The sequence below is a fragment of the Anoplopoma fimbria genome, chromosome 20, assembly GCF_027596085.1.
Source record: "Anoplopoma fimbria isolate UVic2021 breed Golden Eagle Sablefish chromosome 20, Afim_UVic_2022, whole genome shotgun sequence".
Lineage (NCBI taxonomy): Eukaryota > Metazoa > Chordata > Actinopteri > Perciformes > Anoplopomatidae > Anoplopoma > Anoplopoma fimbria.
Window position 1 is genome coordinate 7,286,822 of NC_072468.1, and position 25,035 is coordinate 7,311,856.

The 25,035-nt window shown below is 43.1% G+C and overlaps 1 protein-coding gene across 3 annotated transcripts in view; it reads right to left on the minus strand.

The window, feature by feature from the left end:
* Positions 1–337: 337 nt before the first annotated feature.
* Positions 338–25,035, minus strand: part of LOC129109906 (zinc finger protein 516-like) — a 45,514-nt gene continuing 20,816 nt past the window's right edge. For 2 of the 3 annotated variants that reach the window (XM_054622054.1, XM_054622055.1), the window contains exons 2-5: positions 16,600–18,934; positions 12,262–13,608; positions 8,213–8,317; positions 338–4,215 (exon numbers count right to left, since the gene is read on the minus strand). In XM_054622054.1, coding sequence (XP_054478029.1) covers positions 4,013–4,215; positions 8,213–8,317; positions 12,262–13,608; positions 16,600–18,343 — 3,399 coding nt within the window. In that variant the 5' untranslated portion in view covers positions 18,344–18,934 and the 3' untranslated portion in view covers positions 338–4,012. Of the gene's footprint in view, positions 4,216–5,873; positions 5,945–8,212; positions 8,318–12,261; positions 13,609–16,599; positions 18,935–25,035 lie in introns of all 3 variants that reach the window. The other variant, XM_054622056.1, reaches the window with a different exon arrangement.

Genomic DNA, 25,035 nt, shown 5'->3' on the forward strand with positions numbered 1-25,035 from the left:
ATCCCAAGAACTGTTTTATCAATTCATTTAAACTTAAATTATTGCTAAATCAAAGTTTGTTGTAGGTTTTTGTGTACAGTAGCAGCAGTCAAGGATGAATCAAGGACATTAATATTTAGGATGGATATACCAGTACAGCTTGTGTGCACAGTGCTGAAAGTAACATCCGATGACAGTGAGTGACCATGGCAAGAATATGTTGTATGAGAGACACAAAAGAATTTAAAGAATATGCCCGGTTTTTAATCAGAGATGGTGCACTTTTTGGATGTTTGTAAATTTCACACCAGTAGTGTGAGTCAAAGGAAAAAAAGAACATTTGCAAACTGCGAATCTGTGTGAAGCTTTTTCATCTAAACTTGGACGTCTTCAGTCACAGTTGCTGAGGTAGATTTTAAACAAACAAGCAAAACCAGATGAAACACCGCCAACAGGTGCCATTTTGTGTGTCTTTTTATTGTGGACATGACATTACATCTTTTTGAAATGATGTACAAAAGTGTAACAGAACTGAGAATGGCTCAGACGAGGTAGAGCTTTCACATCGGTTGCTGGCATGAAAACTACACAGTATAAAAACAAAAACAACCCAGAAAATCAAATTAAACAAACGCTCCTGTCTGCCTCTGTCCTCTAATCCTTTTTGAAGTGATAATAAATACAGATATCAACCAAATACATTTGGAATAATAATGTCTTCTAAGGTAAATTAATCATGAAGTTCACAACAAATAAAAAAAAGCAATACGGACACAAATAATACAACTTAAGAGGCATGATAAAAACCCAACCAAAAGATAAGAACAACACCTGCCAGCCCCTCTGGGAGGGCAGCCATGACTAGCTATTGAACAAATCCTACAGTTTAGCAAAGAGAAGGACAAAAAACACACTCTTACATCTTTATGAAAAAATTAAGCACTGCTGCACCTAGCATTATCAAACTTTCAATGAGGAAACAAAGCTAAAAAGCTGTGCCACACAGCCGTCGAAGAACAAATCATTTGTCATTAATATCTATGGAATCACCCTAACAAAAAGCCGCTAAACCAGAAATGACATTGAAGTGTGTTAGCTGGCACCATTAAAAAGACACTCTCAAAGAAACCTTAGCTAGAGTTGGACAAAATGAGAAACGGTTAAAGCAGTAACCTAGTCTAAGTGCACTAGTAATGCCATTTGGTTTCTACCGCTGTATATAAGGGTTTGGTAAGAGTGGATTAAAGATAAACAGTTTATATATACACTCACTCCTGCTTCATAGTTTTTCTAAGTCACACTTCGGAGTACAAATTCATAACTGAGGAGTTAATCTTAAAGGGAATTCTGTACAACATTGGTATTAGTACTACACTACCTCGAAGGCTAGAGTATCCGTTTTCAAGTATTTTCACTACCCACACCTTCAATATACACATTTGTGTATTATTAGGCATATTCAAGCACACCACGTAGTATGCATAACTCAACAACCCACTGGTATAGCAACCATTTCATCATCATGGGGAAAAACTGCTGAGGTCTCAAAATAGATGGGAAGTACAGTACTCTGTATGCTCCGTAATCTAGAACTGTTTTGAAATTTGGATTTTATGCGTATAAAAACACATGTTCCACTCTTGCTCTGTACGTCTGAGCTGCTTTCAACTGCCTTGCTTTTTTCCCCTCTTTTTCCTCGATGTGTCAAAGCCGTTGAGGAGAGAAAAGCCCAGGACACGAAAACGGCATCTCCTCCTAGCAAAGAACAGTACCGGCTTCACACCAGCCTGTTAACTTAAAAACAGGCTTTCATTGCAAAGGAGGTAGAGGGAGGCTGGAGTACACAGGAGTTAGTCAACCTCTTATACAGTATGGAGAGGTTTGAAAAGAATGCACATACACATAGAAATGCACACTATTACACACAACTGTGTTTAGGCTGTGACGGCTCGACAGTTCAATAGGCTTCAAAACGTCTCCATCTCGTCTTATCATACCTGAACTCTCTGGAAGCCTGACCTCCTGGCTGCTCTCTCTCTCCCCCCGGTTCTCTGAACTCCTCCCTCTTTCCTCCCACAATGCGAATCTTCACATTGCCATTTTAGAAATTAGACCGACGGTATGGGAGTCTGGCTCATTATTCTCCTAAATGCTTTGGTAACAAAATCCGCTCTGCGTCTCTTGTTGTTTGCTATGTCGGACATGCATGCAGATATACAATGGACATGCTGAAATAAATGTTTGCTTTATCTGTTCAACAAACCTGCCAGTTTTAAAGGAAGAGTTTGGAACATTTTGGGGAATAAGTTAATTCATTTTCTTGCTGAGATTTAGATATGAAAATGGATACCACTCTCATGTGTGTGCACTAAATATACAGCAAGCAGCCTGTTAGCTTAGCTTAGCACAACGACTGGAAACAGTGGTAAACAGCTAGCCTGGCTCTGAATTTCCAATCTCAAATTGTTTAAATTAAGTAATTTTCAGAGGCCTGAGTGAATACAATTTTTCAGACTTTAGCAAGATTAGAAAAGTCACAAAATATAAACCTAACTTCATGTCGATGTTTTGTTTTTGAATCAGGTTACAATAGTGCTGAGGAATATATGTCGCAAACAGGCATTTTAACAGAGAGACTGGGTTTGTTTTGGTATCAAAGCGTTCATCACATAAAAACCAACAGGCCAAAAAGTCATAGTTGTCCTTTAGCGATATAAAATTAAGATGCATCTATGCTGGTAAAAACTTGCAGGACCATATTCTCTTCTGCAAGTGCACAAGTTGAAGTTCAATCTGTGAAATCATAAGCTGAGCTAGCGTCTTCCTGTCGTCCCCACTGTTCTGAAGTCAGTCAAACTCAAAGTCAGAAGTGTCGGAGTCGGAAACACTCCTTAATGCGATGGAGTTATGGAGGAAAACTGCTTCCACTCAGTCCCTTCCTCTTAAATTGACAATAATTGAATGACCATAAAAATGGTACGCTCATTTATATAGGCTATTAAAAACGCACACTCTTTTTAATGAGCACTAAAGCAGACACCCCCATTAGCGTTCTCTCTCTCTCTCTCTCTCTTTAATCCAACCTCTCGCCGACTCCCTCAATGTCCTTCTAATCATCAGCTACACAGCCTCAGAGTGGTCACTGCACTCCTAACATTTCACTCTGGAGTGGAGGGAAGTGAGTTTAACACGCAGACACAAATACACACACACACACACACACACACACACACACACGCACACACGCAGATGCAAGTCTTTATCTTCATGAACCCAGAGGAAAGAACAAACTTGCAACGCATCAATTGTCTGTTGAGGAATTGCAGAGCATCTTCTCTCTCATCTTTCTCTGATGATTGGTGTCCTGAGGAATGCACAAACTCTTATACAATAAAGCTTTAAAAAAGAAAAGAAAAAGGGAAAGAGGGAGGCAACTACAGCAGCCATGCAATGCAACAATCCTTGATTAAAACGCTAACAGTTGCATTCAAGTTCAGCTTTTCTTTGCTTTTCCTATAAAGCTGCGCTGGGCAACTTCACGAGTTGGTACCTCCGAAATGGCAGCAAGAGGTAACTCTTTGAATTTTGAGGGCTTCTATATTCAGAAATCCTTTAAGATGATGTAAACTACACACAATTTGCTTTATTTTGCCGACCTACAAACTAAAGAAGCAAAAGATCAATCAGCTTTCATGCTGAGGAGACACTTTATATTTCACTCTTCAACAGAAATTCTTCCTGTCAGTAAATAAGACACTCTTCTCTGCTGCAGCCCCACATTGTGATTTTAAAATTGCCTAGCACTGCTTCATCCAGCTTGTTATGAAAAAGAAAAAATCCCGAAACTACAAGAGCCTTCATTGTTGAAAATTCTTCTTAGGGCATTAAAGGATAATAGGTGGAGAGGAGAGTCTCAAAACGTCTATCATGAGTCTTGGGTCCTACTTTCAGGAACGAGTGGTGGTGATTTTGGGGTGTGTGATTCCCTGACTAGTCTGGTCTCAAGTCCGGAGCCTGGTCTAGCAAATGGTCTCTACTGCTGTTGTTGTTGTTGTGGCATTGGTGGGTGTTTGGCTGCCAGCGGTTCTTGCTCTTCATGGCCTAGTATCAAGCTCCTTGTGTCTGGGTACTGGCTGTTGTCAAAAGGCATATGGTGGACACTCTGGACGTGCGTCTTTAGGTTCCCTTTCTGAGATGCTCGGTATGGGCAGAGCTGGCAGCAGAATGGCCTCTCCCCTGAGGAACAAACACACACATTAAGTTCAAAGGTCAGAGAGCACGTCATACATTGGATTTGGAGAGGACAAGGCTTTTTTTTAGAGAGTTTTGAATATACAGGGGATTTTACAAGACACAACGATGTAAGCCACGGATGAGACTCTGCAGTGGAAACAAACAAAAAAAAAAGATGGAGGAACAAGCAAACACAGACAAACATAAACCAAGACACACGGCGGCATTAAACTAGAAATACGGGATTATTATTCAGGTCAAGAGGAGCATTCACATTTAATTTTTTACACCTAATATCACTTAGAAAGTTTGCTTCTCTCTCCTGACCCAGATGGACAAACTCTTCCTTTCTCTTTCCTGCCATCTGGAGAAGAGCACCACACATCCCCCTGTCTGAACAGTCCTAATTTCGTCTCCATGTATTTTTTTTCTCAATCACCCGGGCCACCCTATGCCCCCACACACACTTCCAAACACGCTCCACACATCCCGTACTCTCTCTTCTAATTAGACTGACCTACAACGGCACAGACACCTCGGCAAAAATATTTAAAAAATAATAATGAAAAGAAATGCAACACACACCTGAACAAAACAAATGAGATTGCCATTTAATTGCACCTAATTATCATTTTGATAAATGGAAGAGTATCAAAGCGGGAAAACAAATGACTCCCCGTGCCCCTCCTGCACCTTTCTCCCCGAAGAAGAAACGGGGAAATATAGCTGTTATCATACATCATCAGAAACACAACGGAGAGGAGGAAGAGGAGGGGGGTTGGCGGGTTAGGGTGGGGGGAGGTGTGTTGAGGAAGAGAGAGATAAAAACTAAAAAAGGTATAATTAATCACACATAATTCCCCCCAAAAAATAAACAAACAAACAGCTGGAGGGAAGGCGAGGGCGAGACGTGGGAAGAAAGCGAGATCCTCCACGACACCGTCCTGCGAGGAAACATCGCTGACGGGACCCGTGCACTACATTATAATAAAGGTTATCGTCACCGTAAAGCAGCGTCAACACTACATCTAATTGGACCCCTCCGCCGGCGCCTGCTCCCATCATTCATCGCGTGCGGTAAATCTGAGACCTGTGTGTGTGTGTGTGTGAGATGTGTGTGATTAATTAAGATGGAGGCGCAGCGCGTAGAACCCAGCTCTCTCCGAATGTCAAAGCAGAACAGATTTACTCCTCTGTTCCTCCTCTGTCTCAATGACTGACTCTAACAACTCTTTAAAGACTAAACTACAGGGAATGTTTTCTACATGTTTGTGCTAAAACCCTTTAACACGTTTTTCTTGTTCCTAATAAGTGACATTTACAAGCATCTGGTAACTTTTCCTCACCTACTAAAATACCCACTAACCCTTCAAGTGCAACTAAGATCAAACATTTTTTCAATGAGACCTCTGCGGTGTGAGTACTGGATGAACACAATAATGTCAGGTGTGATCCAGCAGCATATGAGAATGCCAGGTGTTAATGCCAGGTGCAGAGAGTGCCACATGTGACTGTTACACATGGAAAAAATAAAACATTCACAAAAGGATGGGGGCTGTGTGGGGTTTGACACAGACACACATGCAGAGACGAGACATTAAGAATACGAAAACATGCAGAAGCGATGAGGGAGCCCAGTGGTTAGCCATCGTGCCACATACTTGTTTGGGAGCCTCAGAAGCGGTGGTGTGAGCGTCAGTACCTCTGTGGAGTCCGTTAAAATCAAACCCAACTGTTGGGGGGAAGAAGGAGGATGGGGAGGGGGAGGGGGGAGGTAAAAGGAAGTGGAGGGGAGGAAGGGGAGGAGGGCATTCGGTTAAAAGCTCTACCAGTTCCACACAAGCATTTTTTTTTTCTTTTTCCTTGCAACACCACCACCACAACCACCACCCGCACACACTAGCGTTTGCCACCAGCGCCCTTGCTAATAGAGGGGGAGTTGGCAGTGATGATGGTGGTGGTGGTGATGATGATGATGATGATGATGGCGGCGATGATGGTGATGGAACCTGGTGGAGGCAAGTCAGTGATTTAATATGACGCATGTTAATGGAGGCCTCGGGGTGGCTGGCCTTTTCTGCGTGTGCACGTCCATGCTGAAGACAACCGTCGGTGACAACATTAATTACAGCTTCTGCGAGTGTTTACAGACCCTATGCATGGGCGTGTGTGTGTGTGTGTGTGTGTGTGTGTGTGTTTGTGTGTGTGTGTGTGTGTGTGTGTGTGTGTGTGTTTAGAGCAGGGCTTGGGGGGAAGCTGAGCGCTGCATCACTTACCATTTGGCCTCTGTCACTTAGAATCACTGGCTGTGCCACATATCATTCACACTCTCTATAAAGAAGCTACTTATCTCATTGTCTAGTGTGATCACTGCCGGGCCCGGTTGATGGACATGACAGCACAGGAGAGGGAAGAGGAGGAGGAGGAGGAGGAGGAGGAAGTGGGAATTGAAGAGGGAGGAAGGCAGACAAATAGGAGAGGAGAGGAGACAAAAGCGAGAAGGACAGGCGAGAGGAGAAAAGGTGATGGAGAGGAAAGAATTGAGGAAAAGGGGAGAGAGAGAGAGGGGAGGAGAGACGGAATAGGTGGGGTGAGATGAGACAGGAGAGGAGAGGAAAGAACAGGAGAGCAGAGTGGATGATGGGAAACAAGAGAGGAAGAGTAGAATAGGAAAAGTCTCATACTTAAAATGAGAGAGGAAGAGTACAGGAGAAAAGATGTGATGAGAGGAAACAAGAGATGGAAGGAAAAAGAACAAGATCAGAAGATAGGGTGAGATGCCAGGAAGAAAAGCAGAAGAGAAAAGGTGAGATGAGAGGAAACCAGGAGAGGAAATTAAAGTGCACTAAAGAAAAGTAAACAGGAAAAGGAGAAAGTGGAGGAAAAGGCAGGATGTCTAAACTGAGCTGTTTAGTGAATGGCATTGGGACGCATGCAAATGGATTCATAAGGTTGGCGTGGACAAATGCTGTTCTGCTTCATTAGAATGCGCAATTCCATCTCTCTAATTGACATGTGATTAATAATGTATACAATTTGTCACAGGTCAGTATCCGGAGCAAATCATGTTTCAGTTTAAAAAATAGAGACAGCTGCCCAGCCCAGGGCGGGGAAGGACTCACAGACTTGCTGTCACACTCAGCTGAACAAAAAGATCTGTTTTGATTTATTTTGGAGAAAGCAGGGACGCAGCGGACGTATGGAGAGTGAGACGATGAAATATCGTGGAGAATGTGAATCCCCATGCATATATTCCCTATATCCCATGTGAGTGTTTCTGGGCGAATAAATAGCGGCGAGGGCGATAATGTGTGTGCACGGCTACCACCGGAATGAGTGACTGTTGAAGGATTGGCCAAAAAAGTGGGAACATCTAGTAATACATGAATAACAAGTAGTTAAAGAGGTTGCTCCACAGGTTAAAGCTGGACTTTTCTTACGTACAGAATGCTAAATTGTCATTCTTGTTCGCTGAGGTTGTTTAACTAATGTTAAAGGAGTTGATTGTTCTGTTTGGGCTCCTGGAGACCAAAGGCCCTGTTTAATAGCACAAAAAAACAAATCCAACATTATTTGATCACCTTGATACTTCATGGCTTCTAATCGTTTTAGGAGAATTTGCTTTTAGACATGATTCATGCACATATTCGTGTTTTTACCTTAATAAAAAACATTTTGTGGGTTAATACTTTTCTAGATATTGGGTTTAATAAAGTCAGAAGAAAAAGGAAAGAATATATCTAGGATAAAAGCTTGATTTTGCAATTATTATTATTATGATTATTTCTACACATACAGCAGTGGAGTCTTTGTGATCCCAACAATGAGGAGGCAAAGCCCATTTCAACAAAACACCAGGGTTTAAAGTGGTGATTTAGTTGACTTATAAACACATTTTTAAGTAGGTGTTTCCAAGACAAGCTTCTGGAAGAATGCGTACGTATGTAATCTGTGTTCCTTTGGGTGTGTTAGTGTGTCACCATCTTGTGGCTGTATTTACCTGTATGGGATCTCATATGCGTACGCAGGTGGCTGGGCTGACTGAAACTCTTCCCGCACTCATGGCAGAAATACTGACCCTGCCGCATCAGAGACCTCAGCATCCCTGATCACATACACAAACACACATACAGAGAGAGAAACACACGATGAAACAAGGTATCACAGAGCAAATCTTAGTACAGTTCAATCACAGGTGCATTATAACAGTGGTAAAAAGAGGTATGATATAGACTCAATATATGGTATGTACCGTTAGCTGATACAGCTGTGCTAAGATAGTTCTAGAAGTTATTCAATTTAAGTCAACTTTTTTTTTTACCATTTCATCAAAGTTTCATAATTCTGAAAATGAGAATGGTATCCTGTATATATATTTAATTCCCTAAAAATCCCCACAATGGAACAAAAAAGTAGTGCTCATGTTATGTACACTACTTTCTGCAAACAATACCACAATGCAATTTGTGTCGCATTATATAGATGCTAAATGTACTGTTACTGTCATGACCATGATTCATACTGCAGAGTAAAGTACTGGGAGTCTATTCTTAGAGCACTGGTGACTAAAAGCAACTTTTGAATGTTATTCCAGATCAGTATTTCGTTCTTGCTACACCCCTTTCTATTTTATCAGACCATATTAGACAAATTCTGGTCTTGATTGAGTGTCTCGTGCTGTTTGCGGTCTTGATTTTTCTCTTAATTCTTAATCTTAATTTCATGTGCCAAAAGACAATTAACATTTTAAAATATTATGCGAAAAATTTAAAAATGTTCAGTAGAGTGTGCTTTGAATTCATGACTTTTTCTTAGGAGGGGTGGAAAGGTGGACATCAGCATCAGTTTATTCCGAGGCGGAAGACTTGAATGACGCAGTAAAGGTCAGTAGTGGGCAGAGAGTGAGCGGGTGTACACGTAAGCTCAGAGCCTGGCTGCAGCGGTGGAGGTGGGTAGCGTCAGTAGTGGACTCTTGCATGCAGGCATCATTAGTATGTCTAATGTGTCATTATGAGCGGCTAGCTCCAGGGGCTGGACTGCAGCTGTCACACAGCATCATCTCAGAGGATGACAGCCAGACACACACACACACACACACACCGCATAAATTACAGGCAATTAAAACGCCCCGGCTGTGATGTGCCCGCTCCGCTGCCCGTGTGTCACATGTCAGGTGTGTGTGTGTGTGTGTCAGCATGTGTGTGTGTTTCAAGAGTTGTATATGTGTGTGTTTGGTCCAAAGGGAGGAAAGGAAGGCATAGACTGGCTACACACACATATACACACACTCGCAGTGACACAATGACACTCCCATTACATGCACATGTCAGATTTACATGTTAATGGCCTTGAATGGCAAAAGAAACTTGTTGAATTTTGAAGACTTCAAATCTTGTAAATCCTGTCATGTGACATGACGCGTGTAAATGAGAAATCAGGAGTGTTTTTTCTCAGTCGGTCCGTAGTGGGGGTGGGGAAAGATTATACCGTTGTTGATAAGTTCCTTTACTTTCTTGCACTGATGGTATTCATGCAAACTTTTAAATACTCTTGAAGCTTGCCATCCAGTGTTGATAGCTGATACAACAATGCATAAAAATCATGGCACTCACACGACATTAAAACCTCCTCAAATGAACTGCTCGGCATACCTTTCACTTCTTGTTTCAATGCTATAACACCTAACAAGAACATAGTTATGTTAATTGCAGGTAAATTAAATGTAAAACTTTATTTAAATTTTAGATGCTAGCAGTCCCATATATCAGCTAATATTAGCTTATTTAAGATATACTGTGATCAATGTATGTGTCTGCCAGTACAGAAATGCCAAAGTAGGTTCGAGGTAATTTAGAAAAAGTTTGTCACTAGAGAGCACCTCCAAGCTGATTTTTTTTAACAGTGAAATGTCCCGCTAAAAATATATCTGTATATATCTGTTTAATACAAAGACATCAGTATTACATTGTATTAGGATAGATTAGATTAGATTGTATATTGTTTATGAAAATAAAATACTGTTGACTGATATATCATTAACCGATTCTTTTACCTCCCCAATATCAGTTTCAGTATCATCCAGTCACTCATTTTTTATATTACTATAAGAGCAATTAAAACCAATAAAAAAGGCAAAACCAAACAGTATCCAACTCAACAAAGTCAGTAAAAGTTCTGAAACTATAGTGAGGCAGTATAAGAAAAATCCCACCGGGTAGTTATTTGTTAAGTGAAGCCCAACTGTGTTTGGTAAAGCAGACTAAATGCATGCTGAGTGGCCATTCAGTAAATAAACTTGTTGTTACCTGGTAAAGAATGCTGGAAGAGCAGTATTTAAAATGTATTAACATTTTTATAATTCAGAAAACTATTGAAGGACCTGTCGGTCATGTTATAATCATGTTTTCTGGTGTGTGTGTGTGTGTGTGTGTGTGTGTGTGTGTGTGTGTGTGTGTGTGTGTGTAAATGTGGTCAGAGCAACTGGAGCCACAGAAGAAAATGAGGTTTAAGGTTCAAAGATAGTTGGCTCCATTTCATGTCAATGTGACTACTACCGACACACACACACTCATGCACACAAACACATACACGTACACGTGCATATGCACTCCTGTGACCTCTCCTGCTGACAGATAGATGGGGGTTTGGTGATTCTTTGGTGAGGGGGATACCTACTGCACAAACCCCTGGCATTAAAACCCAAAGCACTAAGGCTGGGCATACACCTGGGCAGTGCCCAATAGTTGTGTTTATGTTTGTGTGTGTGGAAAGTGGTGGGGGATTGGAGGGACACAGGGAGGACAGGGGGGCGGAGGAGGTGACAGAGAGTGTCTCTGGCAGCCCGACTGCTGGCCTCTGGATACTCTACTTCTACTCTGGGCCGCCAGCCCTTCTCACTGAAGCACTAATGAAAGACAAGACAGAGCTGGACGGAAAACACAAGCAGACACACACACACACACACACACACTCATACACATATTACAGGGAGAAACAGGAGAAAGACTCAGTTGCTCAAAAAAGGTCACTTTATAGCTTGTGACTCAAAGGGCTAAGGCGGATCGTGACGATATGCGCCTGGACGGCTGACAGCGATGTCATGTGTCTGCTCTGGGGCTGTTGTCTTTGACCCCTGGCTCCAAACAGCCCCACTTGACCTTAGAGACACAACTGAAAATGGGCAAATAATACGCGTGTACGGTAATGACCATTTCCAAAGCAGCTGGTGGGGTAATTATTCTGTCTCATCTCTCTCTCTCTTTGCCTCTTATTTTCCCGGTTTCGCCTCCCTCCATTCGCATCTGTGCGAGTCTCTCGTCAGGCGGAGCCGTGACCTAAACAGTTTGTGACAGCTTTCTGGGAGAGTGGAGCTGGAGACTAGGCATGCCTCGCAGACCTGAGAGTAGCAAAGGTTCTCTCATGTCTCTCACATGAAAGAAAAAAAACACACACACACAAGCACTCATTTTGCATCTAAAAACCCAAACACATATGGACACACATGCACAGATACGCATATACACATGCTGCCCCAGATACAGCTCACGAACATGCAAAGCACACGGGTGTGTGCCCGTTTAATGGATCTCCTCTTCATTATTCAAACGCTTGTCAGATTCAGGCAGTACATGTGTCTGTCAATCACTCTCTGCCAGATGGCGAGTTAGAGTGAGAGAGGGAGTCAGCATGTGTTGGAGAAGATAAATAAACATACTTAATTGAATATGACTCATACGTTGAGTGTGGATCTATGTTCTACTGCGGGTGTATTTTCCTGGTTTAGACTGTCAAGTTTATTCTACTCATGACAGCTCAAAACAAAAATGCCAAGTCACTGGAATACATTTCTCCTCAACTCCTGACATTTGGCATTTTCTCCAAAGCAAAGATCATTTGGTCATTTTGTACGTGAGCTGATGGAGATGTGATTTCCTTTTCTGATTGATTATTAGGACTTAAAGAAAAAACAATTTGAAATACACAATTTGGGTTTTCTACACATTTTGCAATAAATCAACAAATTACACCAAAATATAAATTGCTCCCTACCAGTGGGATCCATCAGTGCATTGGCTGTACCCCAGCGCTGGTAGAGGGCAGCCAGCTCATGGGGGTTGTAGTTTTTGAGAAATCCAAAGAAGTCAGTTGGCGTATCTGGTGTCTCTGCAATTGGCTCCTGCTTCACATCTCCGCGAGCCTCGGAAGGCAACGACGTAGAGGAGGAGGAGGAGGAAGAGCTCAGCAGAGCGCCTCCATGTGCCTGGGAGGCTCCGTAGCTGTGTCCTGCTGTGGAGCTATGGGTGATGGTGCTGGGCCTTGTCGTGTTAGCCCGGCTCTGGCCGTGGGAGTTGGTAAGCGGTTGATGAGGGGAACCCCTTGCTCGGCTGTACTCTGATAGGCCATGTTTGCTGGACAGCATGAAGCCGAGGCCCTCTTGAGGGATCAAGTAGCGGTCAGTGATCCGGGATGCAGCAGCAGAGCTTGGGCTCGGGGCTGAGGATCGGGAAAGTGCACCGGTGTTCTTCTCCAAGGAGCTGGAGGAAGACGATGAGCCTCCCCGAGGGTACATATCCACTTTGGGTCTGAAGCGAGACTGATGACTCTGGTCCTCCACGTGTCTGACACTACTGCTGCTGTTGCTGCTGCTGCTGCTGCTGCCTGGCCGGACGGGGACTCTCCCAGCTTGGGTGCCTGAGGTGGATGAGGAGCCTCTGGAAAATGAGGAGGAGGGGGTAGAGGAGGACGATGATGATGGCATGGCAGCCTGACTGGCTGGCCTGCCCTTCTTTAGAACTTCGCTGGAGTAGGTCGGAGGCCGGGTACGTTGGGCACGCATCAGTGGAGGCAGCGGTGGGCATTCCTTCCCTTCCAGGACTGGAGGGGGACCAGTGCGTCTCCTGGAGGATAAGGAGTTGTCCCTGGAGCCCTTGGAGCTGTTTTTCAGGGCCCATTTAGGAGCAATATTGGAGCTGCTGCTGTTGATGCGGTGAGCCACAGTCTGGTGCATCCAGAGCACCTCTGGGTAGCGGGTGGAGTGGGAGCAGAAGGAGCACTTGTGGCTTGGGAGGCTCTTCCTGTCCTGGGTTAGGGAATCAATGCCCCTGCAGCCCTCAGCCCTCACACATAGATCCACGGGGGTCAGGCTGGGATTGAGCGGGGAGGATCGAGCCGATAGGTAATCAGGGGGGGATGCAGAGTTGCTCAACCCCTGAAGGAGAGCTTTCTTCAGCTTGGGATAACCACTTGGGGTGCCTCTGTCCGAGCTGGAGCTGGGGCTGGGAATGGGGCTCGGTCGATCTCTGGGGGCAGCCGGGTGTTGGACACGAACATGAGTCAAGTAGGCCTGCAACTCTGAGGTGACAAAGTCACAAAGGCTGCAGATGTAAGGCTTCTCATCTGTAGGGAAAAGGAAAAACAACAGAGAGGTTAGCGGCTGCAAAGAAAATGATCTAGATTTTACTCTTCTTTTCTGCCAGCTATAAGTCAGAGTTCATTACTACAGCTCACTGTGCCAGATTCATATTGTTCCATCCAGATGTAGGTTTGCTGAACAGCCACCAGGCTGCAGTATTGGCCAGTATTCTCATATCTCCTCCTTTCATTCTACATGTCAACGTATCCTGAAATAAAACTATTTATTCTACTATTATAAGCACAGTAAACATATAAACAGAAGAATAAACATACTGTATCATCATTAGATATTGTTTTAAGGATTTTTTTTTTTTTAAATGACACATATTGATGCTGTAATAGTTGGTACTGCTGTAAAGGTTATTATGTTGAGATGTTGAAACTGTCTCAGAGAGTTGTTGATTCATCTCTATGGTAATGGATGGTAATGTATTATGGACCATATGTTGAGATAATTACACCAGGAAAATAAACAGCACAGTAGAGTCTCAACACATTTTGACAAATTAAACAAATGGGATGTTAAAAGGCATATTAAGTTGGTTTAATCATTTTAAAGAATTCATTGTTTACTAATATTGCTTCCTGATTCCTGAAGTGCAGCACTATGAATTTCCCACAAGGTGGCGTTTGTGACCAGTCTTTTCTTTACAATTGAATTTTACTGTTGTCACTGGGAAACGTTTAATATGCACAGTGTTCAATTTCAGGAATTAAGAGAAAGAAAAAAGATGTAGATAAAAAAGGTATTATGGTAGTAGAAGTAGTTGTATTCATAGTGGATGTGAAATGGTATTAAATGAAAAGTAATGTAAAACATGAAAATCCTCAAGTTTAAAATCAGAGGTTTTGAACATAAAACCATAAAATTAACCAGAGTCCAGGTCATTATATCATCTTACACACTCCAGCAGATCAGATACTATAAGTATTACAGCATGGTACTCCCCACTACTCCTCCTCTTGTTCACAATAACACCAGTAACATGCCATCTGTTTTTCATTTGGCTTCCTGTTGGCAGCACTAGCCAACACACACAGCTCAAACTCTGCCAAGGTGAAGCGCCGTTGCAGGGCAGTTTTAGTTGGGAGGCTAGTTAGACTAGTGTGTCCTGTTTAGCAGGCCGATATAGGTCTATTATTATTGACTTAATAAAAAGTTAAAGTCAAAGAATTGAATAACCTGATCATAAATAGATTAACACTCACTGTTTTATTGCTATTCCATAGAAAGTATCAAAACTAATCCTGAATCAGAACTGATTTGTCTGAAAGCCTATCAAGTTGGTATGTGCATACACACTGTCACTTATCATCTGCATTCCCAAAAAGTATAGCTGTAGGGGCATCAGAGTATTCACAACTATAGAGCGTCCTCTGAGTGTCTCTTTCCCAATTGCCAGCATCCCTCTCCATCGGGAGGTGACTCTATAAATAACCAATCCCTCAGACGTCGGGCAGCCTGGCTGGCTCAATGGTAAGAAGAGTGGATGAGTGACAGTGGAAGTGTCACAGGAGGTAACCTTAGAGATTAGGAAAGAGCCAGAGGGTGACGGGGATAAAAAGGATGGACGGATGGACAGAAGCCATCTCGACAAAATACTCTTCCGGTAAACTCCAAATTGTCTAAAACCTTCACATAAGTTGGCTTTGTCATTAATATAAATACATTTCATCAAAAGAAATGCAACAACAGATTCTTTTTAATTTTACAATGTCTATTGACGTTGCAGGTTTTGTATCTGATATATTTGATACATTTGTATATAGTGTATAGATTGAGCTAAAAAGATCCTGTGTTCCAAATGCAATTTCTGAAACCAGACACCAGGGTGCCTGTGGGTTGGGAGAGAGTGAATAATGTACAGTATATGTTTTATTAGAAATAAACCACACCTTTAACTGCTAAGAGGACAGGACTGTTGTTATGCTTCATAACTAGTTATTGGTTGTTATACAATAAACAAGCGAAGAGAAAAAAAGGAACATGCAGACAGATTTTCATGGCAAAGACATAAAAAGGAGAGCAAAAGACATATTCACGCACAGATAAGTGGGGTGAGGGGAGTTTCCTGAGACAGGAAGACCTGAAATAGCACACAGCTCGATCAGGCCTGAAGAAATGTTGCTGCTATTTTTGAATGTCTGTGCTAACAGGGAGGAATGGAGGCAATCGCTACAATTCTTAGCCATCCACTATATGCTAACCTGTACAAACAGTGTTTTCAGTGAGTCTGAAAGTTAAAAGACAAAAGCCGGAGACTGTTACAAAAAATCCTTCCTTATTTAATGCTGTGATTATGGGTGTTTTGCCCTTGCATGGGTAGGTTTTTCTTTTTCTGCTCTGCAGTGTTTATTGGTTGTGGAGGTGAAAAAAATGATAGGCATTCCAAAAATGCCCTCTCCTTTACTGACATGCCACTGAAAGGCACAAACATTTCACTTAACTGTGAGCTTTATTGCTCTGTGATACAAAATAATTGGGCTGTTGTAAACAGAATTTTTCGGTGGCCATTAAAGTTTATTGACCATATTTGATAGTATTTGTGTGTAGCACTCTATAAAATCTGAAGTCAGATGTAATTCTGACATTTTGCCACACGGTGGCTACAGCTCCCACTCCACAGAGACTGACAAGCTGAGGAGCTGCACCTACACAAAGCACATTTCATCAACAGATGTTTACTAAGGAGTGACAGAGGCAGAGGCCTCGAGTGGGAGGCTTGAAAAAGTCGACAGTCATTTCTGCCACAAATAATGCTGCAGAGCGTGCTTCTATTAGTGAACTGGTCAGTATACTATTTATCTACTTGCATATCTGTAACATTTTCCTATTAAAAACATTACATTTAGCTGTAATTCCCAAAAGACTAATACTTACCTGACAGTAAATTCATCAGTGCCAAGACATTGCTCACTTATTAGACTATAGAAGGAAAAAAAGATGAAAAAAAAATGAAGATTTTGACCGACCTGCCATCTCTCCAGAGTTTGCGGTACCCATCTCTGAGGCCTGGTTTCCATAGGTGGAGGCTGGTGGAGAGTCTCCATACCCCGGGGTGCTGGGCCGGCTAGGGGAGCCCGACTCTGGATCACTGGTGGAGCCCCATCGGTCGTCTCTTGTAGCTCTCTCCTTGTCACCCGCGGATGCCCTACCTCCATCCTTCCTGTGGACCCGTTGGTGGACGATCATCTGGTGGCGACTGCGGAACACCTTCCCGCACTCAAAGCACTCGTTGGACTTGGAGGAGGATGGACGCCGTCGGTCCTGGCGAGACGAAGGCCGGTACTCGGAGTCGCTGAGGCTCTCTGGTGTCCGGTCCCCTGAAGAAGCATGGCTTCCAAAACCTGAGCTGCTGCGTCGGCCTGAGCTGCGTTTCTCTTGACCTTTCAGGACATAACGGCTGCTCTCCTTTTCAAAAACCACAGAAGCTCCAGCGAGGGCCTCCTCCCCCATACTTCCTCCTCCATAGGAGGCCTTGTAACTCTGCTCCAATGGCTCAACAACCCTTCCTTTAGTAGCTAATTGCCAGGCCTGGTAGCTGCAAACTGGATCTAGCTCTGGGATTCTTTGACCTAGCATCTTCTTCTCACTCTCCTCTTCTTCAGTCAGGGTCTTTTGCTCAACAGGCTGGAGGTTTAAGTAGTCAATAAAACGTCTCTTAGCAGCTGGTGAGTCTTCATCATCACCAAGTCCGCATTGGCTCTGGGATTTCTTTCCATAGCTGACACTGTGGATTTTATCATGGGCCCTCAGACTCTCTCTGTTGTGGAACAGGTTCCCACATTTGGAACACATTTGATAGATGGATGTAATAGAACCATTGGCAATTTCAGGATCCTGGGCCACGTCATTAATGGTGGCTGGATGCTCAGCGGACTCTGTTTTTGACCGTGACCTGGATTTGGTGTTGTGGGTTTTCATGTGCGATTTGAGGAACCAAGCTTCGCGGAACCGCCTCCCGCAAATACGACAGCAGTGGTCCAGGATCCCTGCATGTTTCTTCATGTGTGACTTCAGGAACCAGGCCTGGGTGAAGACCTGGCCACAGGTCTCACAGGGGAAGGTCCCATCACTCTGGGGTTGGGCGACATCAGGTTCGGGCATAGCCTCTTCCTTAACAGTGGCCTCCTCCTCTGTGTCTGCTGTTATGTGGACCTTTTCAATATGGCTGAGGAGCTGGTCTTCTCGATTAGCCTCGTAGCCGCACAGACGGCAACAGTAAGGCCTCTTGTCGGTCACAACCTTCTCTCTTTTCAGGCTCCTCCCAGGCACTTTCCTCCTACCCTCCTCACCACTATCCCCATTGATCATCCGGTTGCAGGCTGAGCTGCTCTTAGTTGGACTCGTACCTCCGTCGAGACCCTCTGAAACGCTCATCTCCTCCTCCTCAGCCACTCCCTCTTCATCGTCATTGGAGTGGTGGCTGGAGAGCGTGCCCAGTTTGTGGCTGCGGATGTGAACTTTGAGGTTGCCCTTCTGAGAGGCCCTGTGGTCACAGTAGGGACATTTGTAAGGGCGCGCACCAGTGTGGCGTCTCATATGCTGGGACAAGGAGCTGAGGAACGGGAAGCTGCGTCCACAGACATTGCAGTCGTATGACCCGGGTATTTTGTCATCTTCACCATCAACCTCGTTTTGGACCTGGTCTCCAACTAGCTTCTCCTTCCCTCCCGCCTGGGTCTCCATCACCTCCACACTGTCTCTAGGATTCATTGTACGATCAAAACTACCCCGTCTACCTGGCCTTTCACAAGCTCAATAAAACCCCAAACTACTGCTATCTGCAGTTGCACATCTAGGGATGTCTGGCGTGCTTTTGTTGGTCAGTTAAAATGCTATCTAACGTCAATCATCCAGATATAAAGCTGCTTACACAGCAGCTCATTAAGCACTCTCCAGTTACTGGATGAAACACTATCTATCCATCTTCATCTAGCACTGTCAGTGAATCAGTGGCTCAAACTATCTGTGTGCCGCTGGCACCTTAGAAGGCAATGTATGCAGCTGTATCATTTATTTAGTCATAAGTAGTAAAATGTCCCAGCATATAAATCATGCATGAGATATTATAATGTCTTTGTCCAAATAGAGTGAGGGTTTTCACTCAATTCCAGGTCGTCATTGTGTCCGTTGACGTAAGTCTCGAGGGGTCTTTACATCAGGGTTACTTTTCCACCCCACTTCTGTTCTTCATTTTATTGTCGTCTCTTCATTCTCTTCAGTTTTTAAGCACATTAGCAGCATCCAGGTCATGTGACATTGAGCTCTCTATAGCACGGCCTGCACGCACTCCATATCATCCACCTGAGAAAGACAGGCGAAATAAAGAGACAAAGTGCGGAGGAGGGGGAGAAAAGAGACAAAGAGCATGTTAAGTAAAGCAAAACGTCCAAGGCACATTCAGTTTTCAGACACAGTCAGTTACTATTAGCATAAACAGCTAAGCTAGCTACACTATGGAGGCGGACTGCATGTGTCGGAAGGGAGATCTGCATTTGTTTGTTTAGTAAGCTTTGAATTATAAAGTAGGAGCCTGCGGTTGGTGATCATCATAAGGCAACAGCCAACAGAAATAAAATACAATCCATGATATCTTTAGAAACATGTACGGTTGTGATTTTCGAGTGCGACTGCAAACCCTAAAACACAAGCAACTTAAAATGTTTTTTAGGTTCACTTTATACAAAATCAATGAGTTTGATAATAAACTCCTTCTCCTTTGACTTCTCCTTCTTAAACCCCTAGATCTTTTTATGAGTTTTAATTTACCTAATAAAGATATACATCAGTATAAGTTGATGGGGTATTATCATGTCCACTATGTATCTATGGCTGGACTTGCACGTCTATGTGTGTGTGTCCTGGTTGTGCATTAGTCGTGCAGGGCTTGGGGGCTCTGACGCCACACTGGCTGAGTCGACACTTTACACAATCAGCTCGCGTGGGTGGGGGTTGGAGGTGGTGTAGGTGGTGGGCTGTGTTCACATCAGCAAGATCAGCAGTGCCACCATATTCCCTCCCCGTACTGGCCTCACACACCCGCCTCAACTGACACTATCACATGACAGGGATATTAAGTACACAACAGGAAGTGGCTCTTCAGACAGTTTGCTTTGCTCTATTTCTCAAACTAGAGTTGAATGGGGTCAGGTAGGGAGTCAAACAGAAAGAGAAAGAGAGGGGGTGACAAGAGAACAAAGTGAACGGTGTTGACTAATTGCATATTTTTATCAACAGTTTATGTGTATTATTTCTTGCAGCAAAGTCCAAATCTTCTCACAAAAATCACCCAAGGTTAATCACATCTTTATTCTTTTCTCTTTCTCAGCTCATCGATAATATCATTACAAAAAAGCCCCTTTCTGTTACAGCTTTGTTGATTACAATGACATTTTTCCTACTGGAGTATTCATTTCAGCAGATGCTAGAGCAGCCTGAAAGTGTGGACTATATGAAATGTGACTGACAGCATTATTACAGGCTATTATATAAAGTGCCAGGGCCCATAAGCTGAGTTACTGCCAGGGTCTAATTATAAGTGGATAATTGATCATAATCATAAGAGGATAAGGTGGTGGAGGAGGGAAGTTAGCACAAGAACAATCATATGTCTTAAACTCTCACACTGAAAATGACTACCCTGCGCCAGAGCCCCGACCTATCTTGAAGGATTTATGCTATTGAAATCAACGCCCCCCAATGGTTCACCATGCTTCCTCCTGGAGTGCTTAGTAAGCTTAGGCTTCCAGCTAGCGAGTCCAATACTGTTCCAGCCAGAAATACTGCTGTGGCTGACATTACCTTGAAACAAAATCTATTTTCACATCCTGAACATTTACTGTCTACATATAACATACAAGGCTTTATCAAGGTTGATCTAAACAAGAATGGAGGGTTAAAAGCATTAAAAACTATTTCACATTTGTGGCAGTAATGTTCTGTTGGTCAGACTAAACTACTTGATGGATTGACATAAAATTTGGCACGACACTCATATGTCCCACAGGATAAATAATGATCCCTAACTCATCCTGAAGCAACATTACGAGGTTCACGTTTTCTTTTGAGTGAAATGTCTCAACTATTTGAATGGATTGCCATTCAATTTGGTACAAACAATAATGTCCTCTTTGGGGTGAATATAATCATCAGGTCAAAATTTGAATTTCTCCAATACTTTGGTTCATGACAAAATACCTGCAAAACTTATGACATTCCCATCAACCTCAGCTGCATTTAGTTTGGTGCTAATTAGTTAATGTTAGCGTGCTAGCATGTTCACATGCTGGCCTTAACATCTAGCTCAAAGCACCACTGTGCCTAGGTACAGCCTAACAGAGCTACTAAGATGCAGTAGACTCTTAGTCTTTTTTTAACAACTATTAGAATTTGTAATGCATGCAGGAGAATTAACATTATTATCAATGTGATTTGTTTGCCTTTTGCAATGACACAGCACAGCAGCACAGGTTCAGTGTTTGGTAGGATTGATTCAGGTGCCTGGGTTACATAAGATACTCACAAGCTGTTTATTAAGTAGAAAAACATCAAATCTGACCAATTGAATTTCATGAATTTATGAACTTAGGCTTTGTTAGAAAGATTAAAGAAAGAGGAAGATTGATAAACTTGACAAACCACTTTAATGAGGAACAACAAAGCTTAAGAGAACTACATCCAACACACAGCATGATGGACAATCCAGTTATGATGGACATAAATCAACAAAATAAGTAACTTAAAGCCCTCCAACCCCATCCACCCATCCACTGTTTTTTTTTTCTCCATCTGTTCCATCTCTCTGTCTCGACACCCTAATGTTGCTCATTAATACTTAGTAGTTTCTTCCAGTTCTGGCGCTAAAAACTGCAGATAATAATCTCATTTCCTGTTAAATGGCCTCGCTGATTGGGGGTCAGCAGGGCTGGGGGGATTGAGAGTATTCAACAGTAAGCCTGTCATCCACCAGACAGTTGCATGTGCAAATTGAAATGTAATGAGATTAGCCCCCAGAAGGGAAACAATGCAGGCTCCTCACTATACAGGCAAAGGGAGGGGGAAAAAATGACAAATTGGCTTATGGAGGGAGAAACTGTCCAGGAGAGACGGACATATTAGCAATCAGCCAAGTCATCAAAAAAGAGAAGAGAGGCATCAAAGCTCTCTTAAAGGCCAACATGGTACAATAAATGGATAAAGTGTCTTCATGAAGCTACCAAGAACAGTCCACTTTGTAAATCCTGACTGTCATTGACATCCTCCAGCTAATAAACCACTCACACACACACACACACACACACACACACACACACACACACACACACACACACACACACACACACACACACACACACACACACACACACACACACAGATTTGTAAGACTGGAGATAGTGTGTAGCTGGAGTGTGTATTTCTTATAGTTAAATGCGATATTCTGATGGAAACACTTATGACTTATGACTGGTTTTTTTTTCCTGCCGGAAAATGATCACCTTTAAATACTTCAGACCAGTCCAACCCTCGTTGGGAACGTCATTGTACTGATATGACGTGCCATTAATGGACACTTAAGCAGCACCACCGTGAGTCACAGGGAGTGAGTGGAGGCCTACACTCAGCTGATAATGACTGCTGTGTCGAACAAAAACAAACTGTTCTTTTCTTTTTTTTTACCCCTCCTTTTTTGCATGCTCAACCTCTGCTGTTCAGCTTTCTGAACGCTGAACCGTGGCAGCTGAGGTCCGGCAAGAGGAGGAAATCCACTCTTATTTTCCCATCCATACACATCCTTTGCAGAGCGGCCTGGCTATTTCTGTTCCTGAGACTCCTGAGGTTCACATCTGGAGTGAGTCTTGAAACAAACAGTGTCAAACTGTGCATGCGGGCCAGCAGAGAACCTGCTTACAGCTTTAAGGTTTTCCGTTTTGTTCTTGTTTTCACACAGGGTTAGGGTTAGTCACTAAAGGCAGAATTTCCACTTAAAAAACTATGTTTCATACCAATACTAATATGGTGCTGTGAAGAGCACAAAAAAACCCATCAAGCAGTACAATGACAAGAAACTTTTAATATTTAATAGAGGTCTTTCTGACACTGCAAAAACTCAATGAGTCAACAAGTTGAGGAGGAAAGAATCCAGACCATCTAGACCAAAGCTGTTTGGCTTTTTCTGTGCCATCATTATTGAAATCTGATAATTTGCTCCCTCTAGAGGCCACAAATCCAGCTTGCAGAACACATTTGGTGCACTAATATGAAACAAAGCATTAAAATTTGGTAACAAAACAAAACTAGTGCAGTCCGCTATTTAAAGAACATTTTAAAAAAGAAGCTTTAGCAGAAGGTGCTCAGCCCTCAATTTTTTTTTTTTCGCTTCTCTGTGATAGAAAACACTGTCATCGAGCCAGGAAGCACCTTCATCATAGCAATCATCTCAGTGGCAGCCATGGCACAAATCTCCTGCACCCAAGGGTGTGGAGATTGGCTTTCATAACACACTGACTCACTCACGCTGTCACCTTATCACTGATAATGACTGTAGGTCGTTCTCGTGTGGGACATCCTTCAGCCGTGATGGGCTCTGCTTCCCTCCCACACAGCGGCACGGAGACGAGCATTAGAGGTTAAGAAAAAATACACAGCGGGTGGGGGGGAAATAAAGAGTGGACCTCTTGTTTAAATGCACACACACACAAGCGTGCGCTCATGCATACATGCAGGGGAACTGAGGAATCAAGAGGCAAACAGAGGGGGCTTTTAATGTTGTCCATACACATCTTTTGAAAGTCTATATGTGCACACTGTGGGCTTTTAACACTGTTTCATACAGGCAGCATTGAGAGCTTAACGGCCCATACAGAGAGCTGCTCACACACACACACACACACACACACACACACACACACACACACACACACACACACACACACACACACACACACACACACACACACACACACACACACACACACATTTACACACACTGCTCACGGAGCATAACATACAGAGAGCACTTTACAAAAACCTTGCTATCCTCTGTTCAGTTGCTCATAAAGTGGAGACATTCAGGGCTCAGAGTGGGACAGAGGGGATGGTATGGAGTCTTAAACACACACACACAAACACACACACACTCATACACACACAAACACACACAGTGCAGAGCCAGTGAATTCTCAGACCAATCAATAATCCATTATGAACAGACTGCTCTTCACCTCACACCCTGCTCTGAATCGGCAGACAAAGAGGTCTACTGCAAGCTCCACGATGAAGTGAGAGAGGGTCAAAGCATAGCTGGATGCACACACACACACACACACACACACACACACACACACACACACACACACACACACACACACACACACACACACACACACACACACACACACACACACACACACACACACACACACCTACAGGCTGTTTTCAAAACACACGCACTGTAGCTTTAGGACATTATTAGAGTGACAAAGCATCAGCTGTGGAGCACAAAAGAAGCTTTTTGAAAACTTAGTGGTTGACACACAACGTTCTGCTTCAACTGCTGTTAAGTACTGTAGATTCAGAAACTCTGTCAGCAGTTGTAAGTGGAAAACACACATAGAAGAGTTATTCCCTTCTTCTTTTCACAATAAAGGTACAGGGACACTAAAAAACAAATAACACTACAAACGGCTTTCCATAAAAGGATTTTGCTGTGATCATTTTACCTGCATTGATGTAATGGCATTGTTAAAATGTATGTGCTCAATCCAAGATTCACTTACATTGCTCACATACTTGCACAAAACCACATCTGGCCATGTATGCATTTGTGTGTGCATCCAAGCTAGATGGGGCAATCCTTTAGAGACTAAATGCAGATGTATGTGGTGCAGCTGTGTTTAAGTCTTTTTTGTGCTTGATGTTGCCTGATTTAGGTCTTTACTGACTCCAGATTTTGTCTGGACTGGCGGCTTATGAAGTTTGACTCAAGTTTTTCCCACTATACTATGACTCAATTTTAACTCCAGCTTTGACTAGTTTTGGTGTATGACTGATTTTTATATTTTCTGGCTTGTTGGTGTTCTTTTGAGTCATTTTTATTTGACACTAAGTAAACCCCAAGTATACACATGGTATACACATCACAGGATCTGATCATGTCTGTTTTCTCAAACTGCACAATGTAGGTATCCCCATTATCAGGAAATTTGACAGTTTGACAGTGGTTTGGCAGTTTGGCTCTGAATTGATTGCTGTGACTCATGTCTAGATTGACTCATAAATTACCCTAATTCAGGATCTAATCTTTGAGCAGTTTATGGGTTTTTTTGTGTGCATTTTGGGCTGAGTTATGTTCTAGTTTCCCTCTAGTCTGCGTCCGTCCCTGGACTGTCAGAGCAGGTCATGCTCAT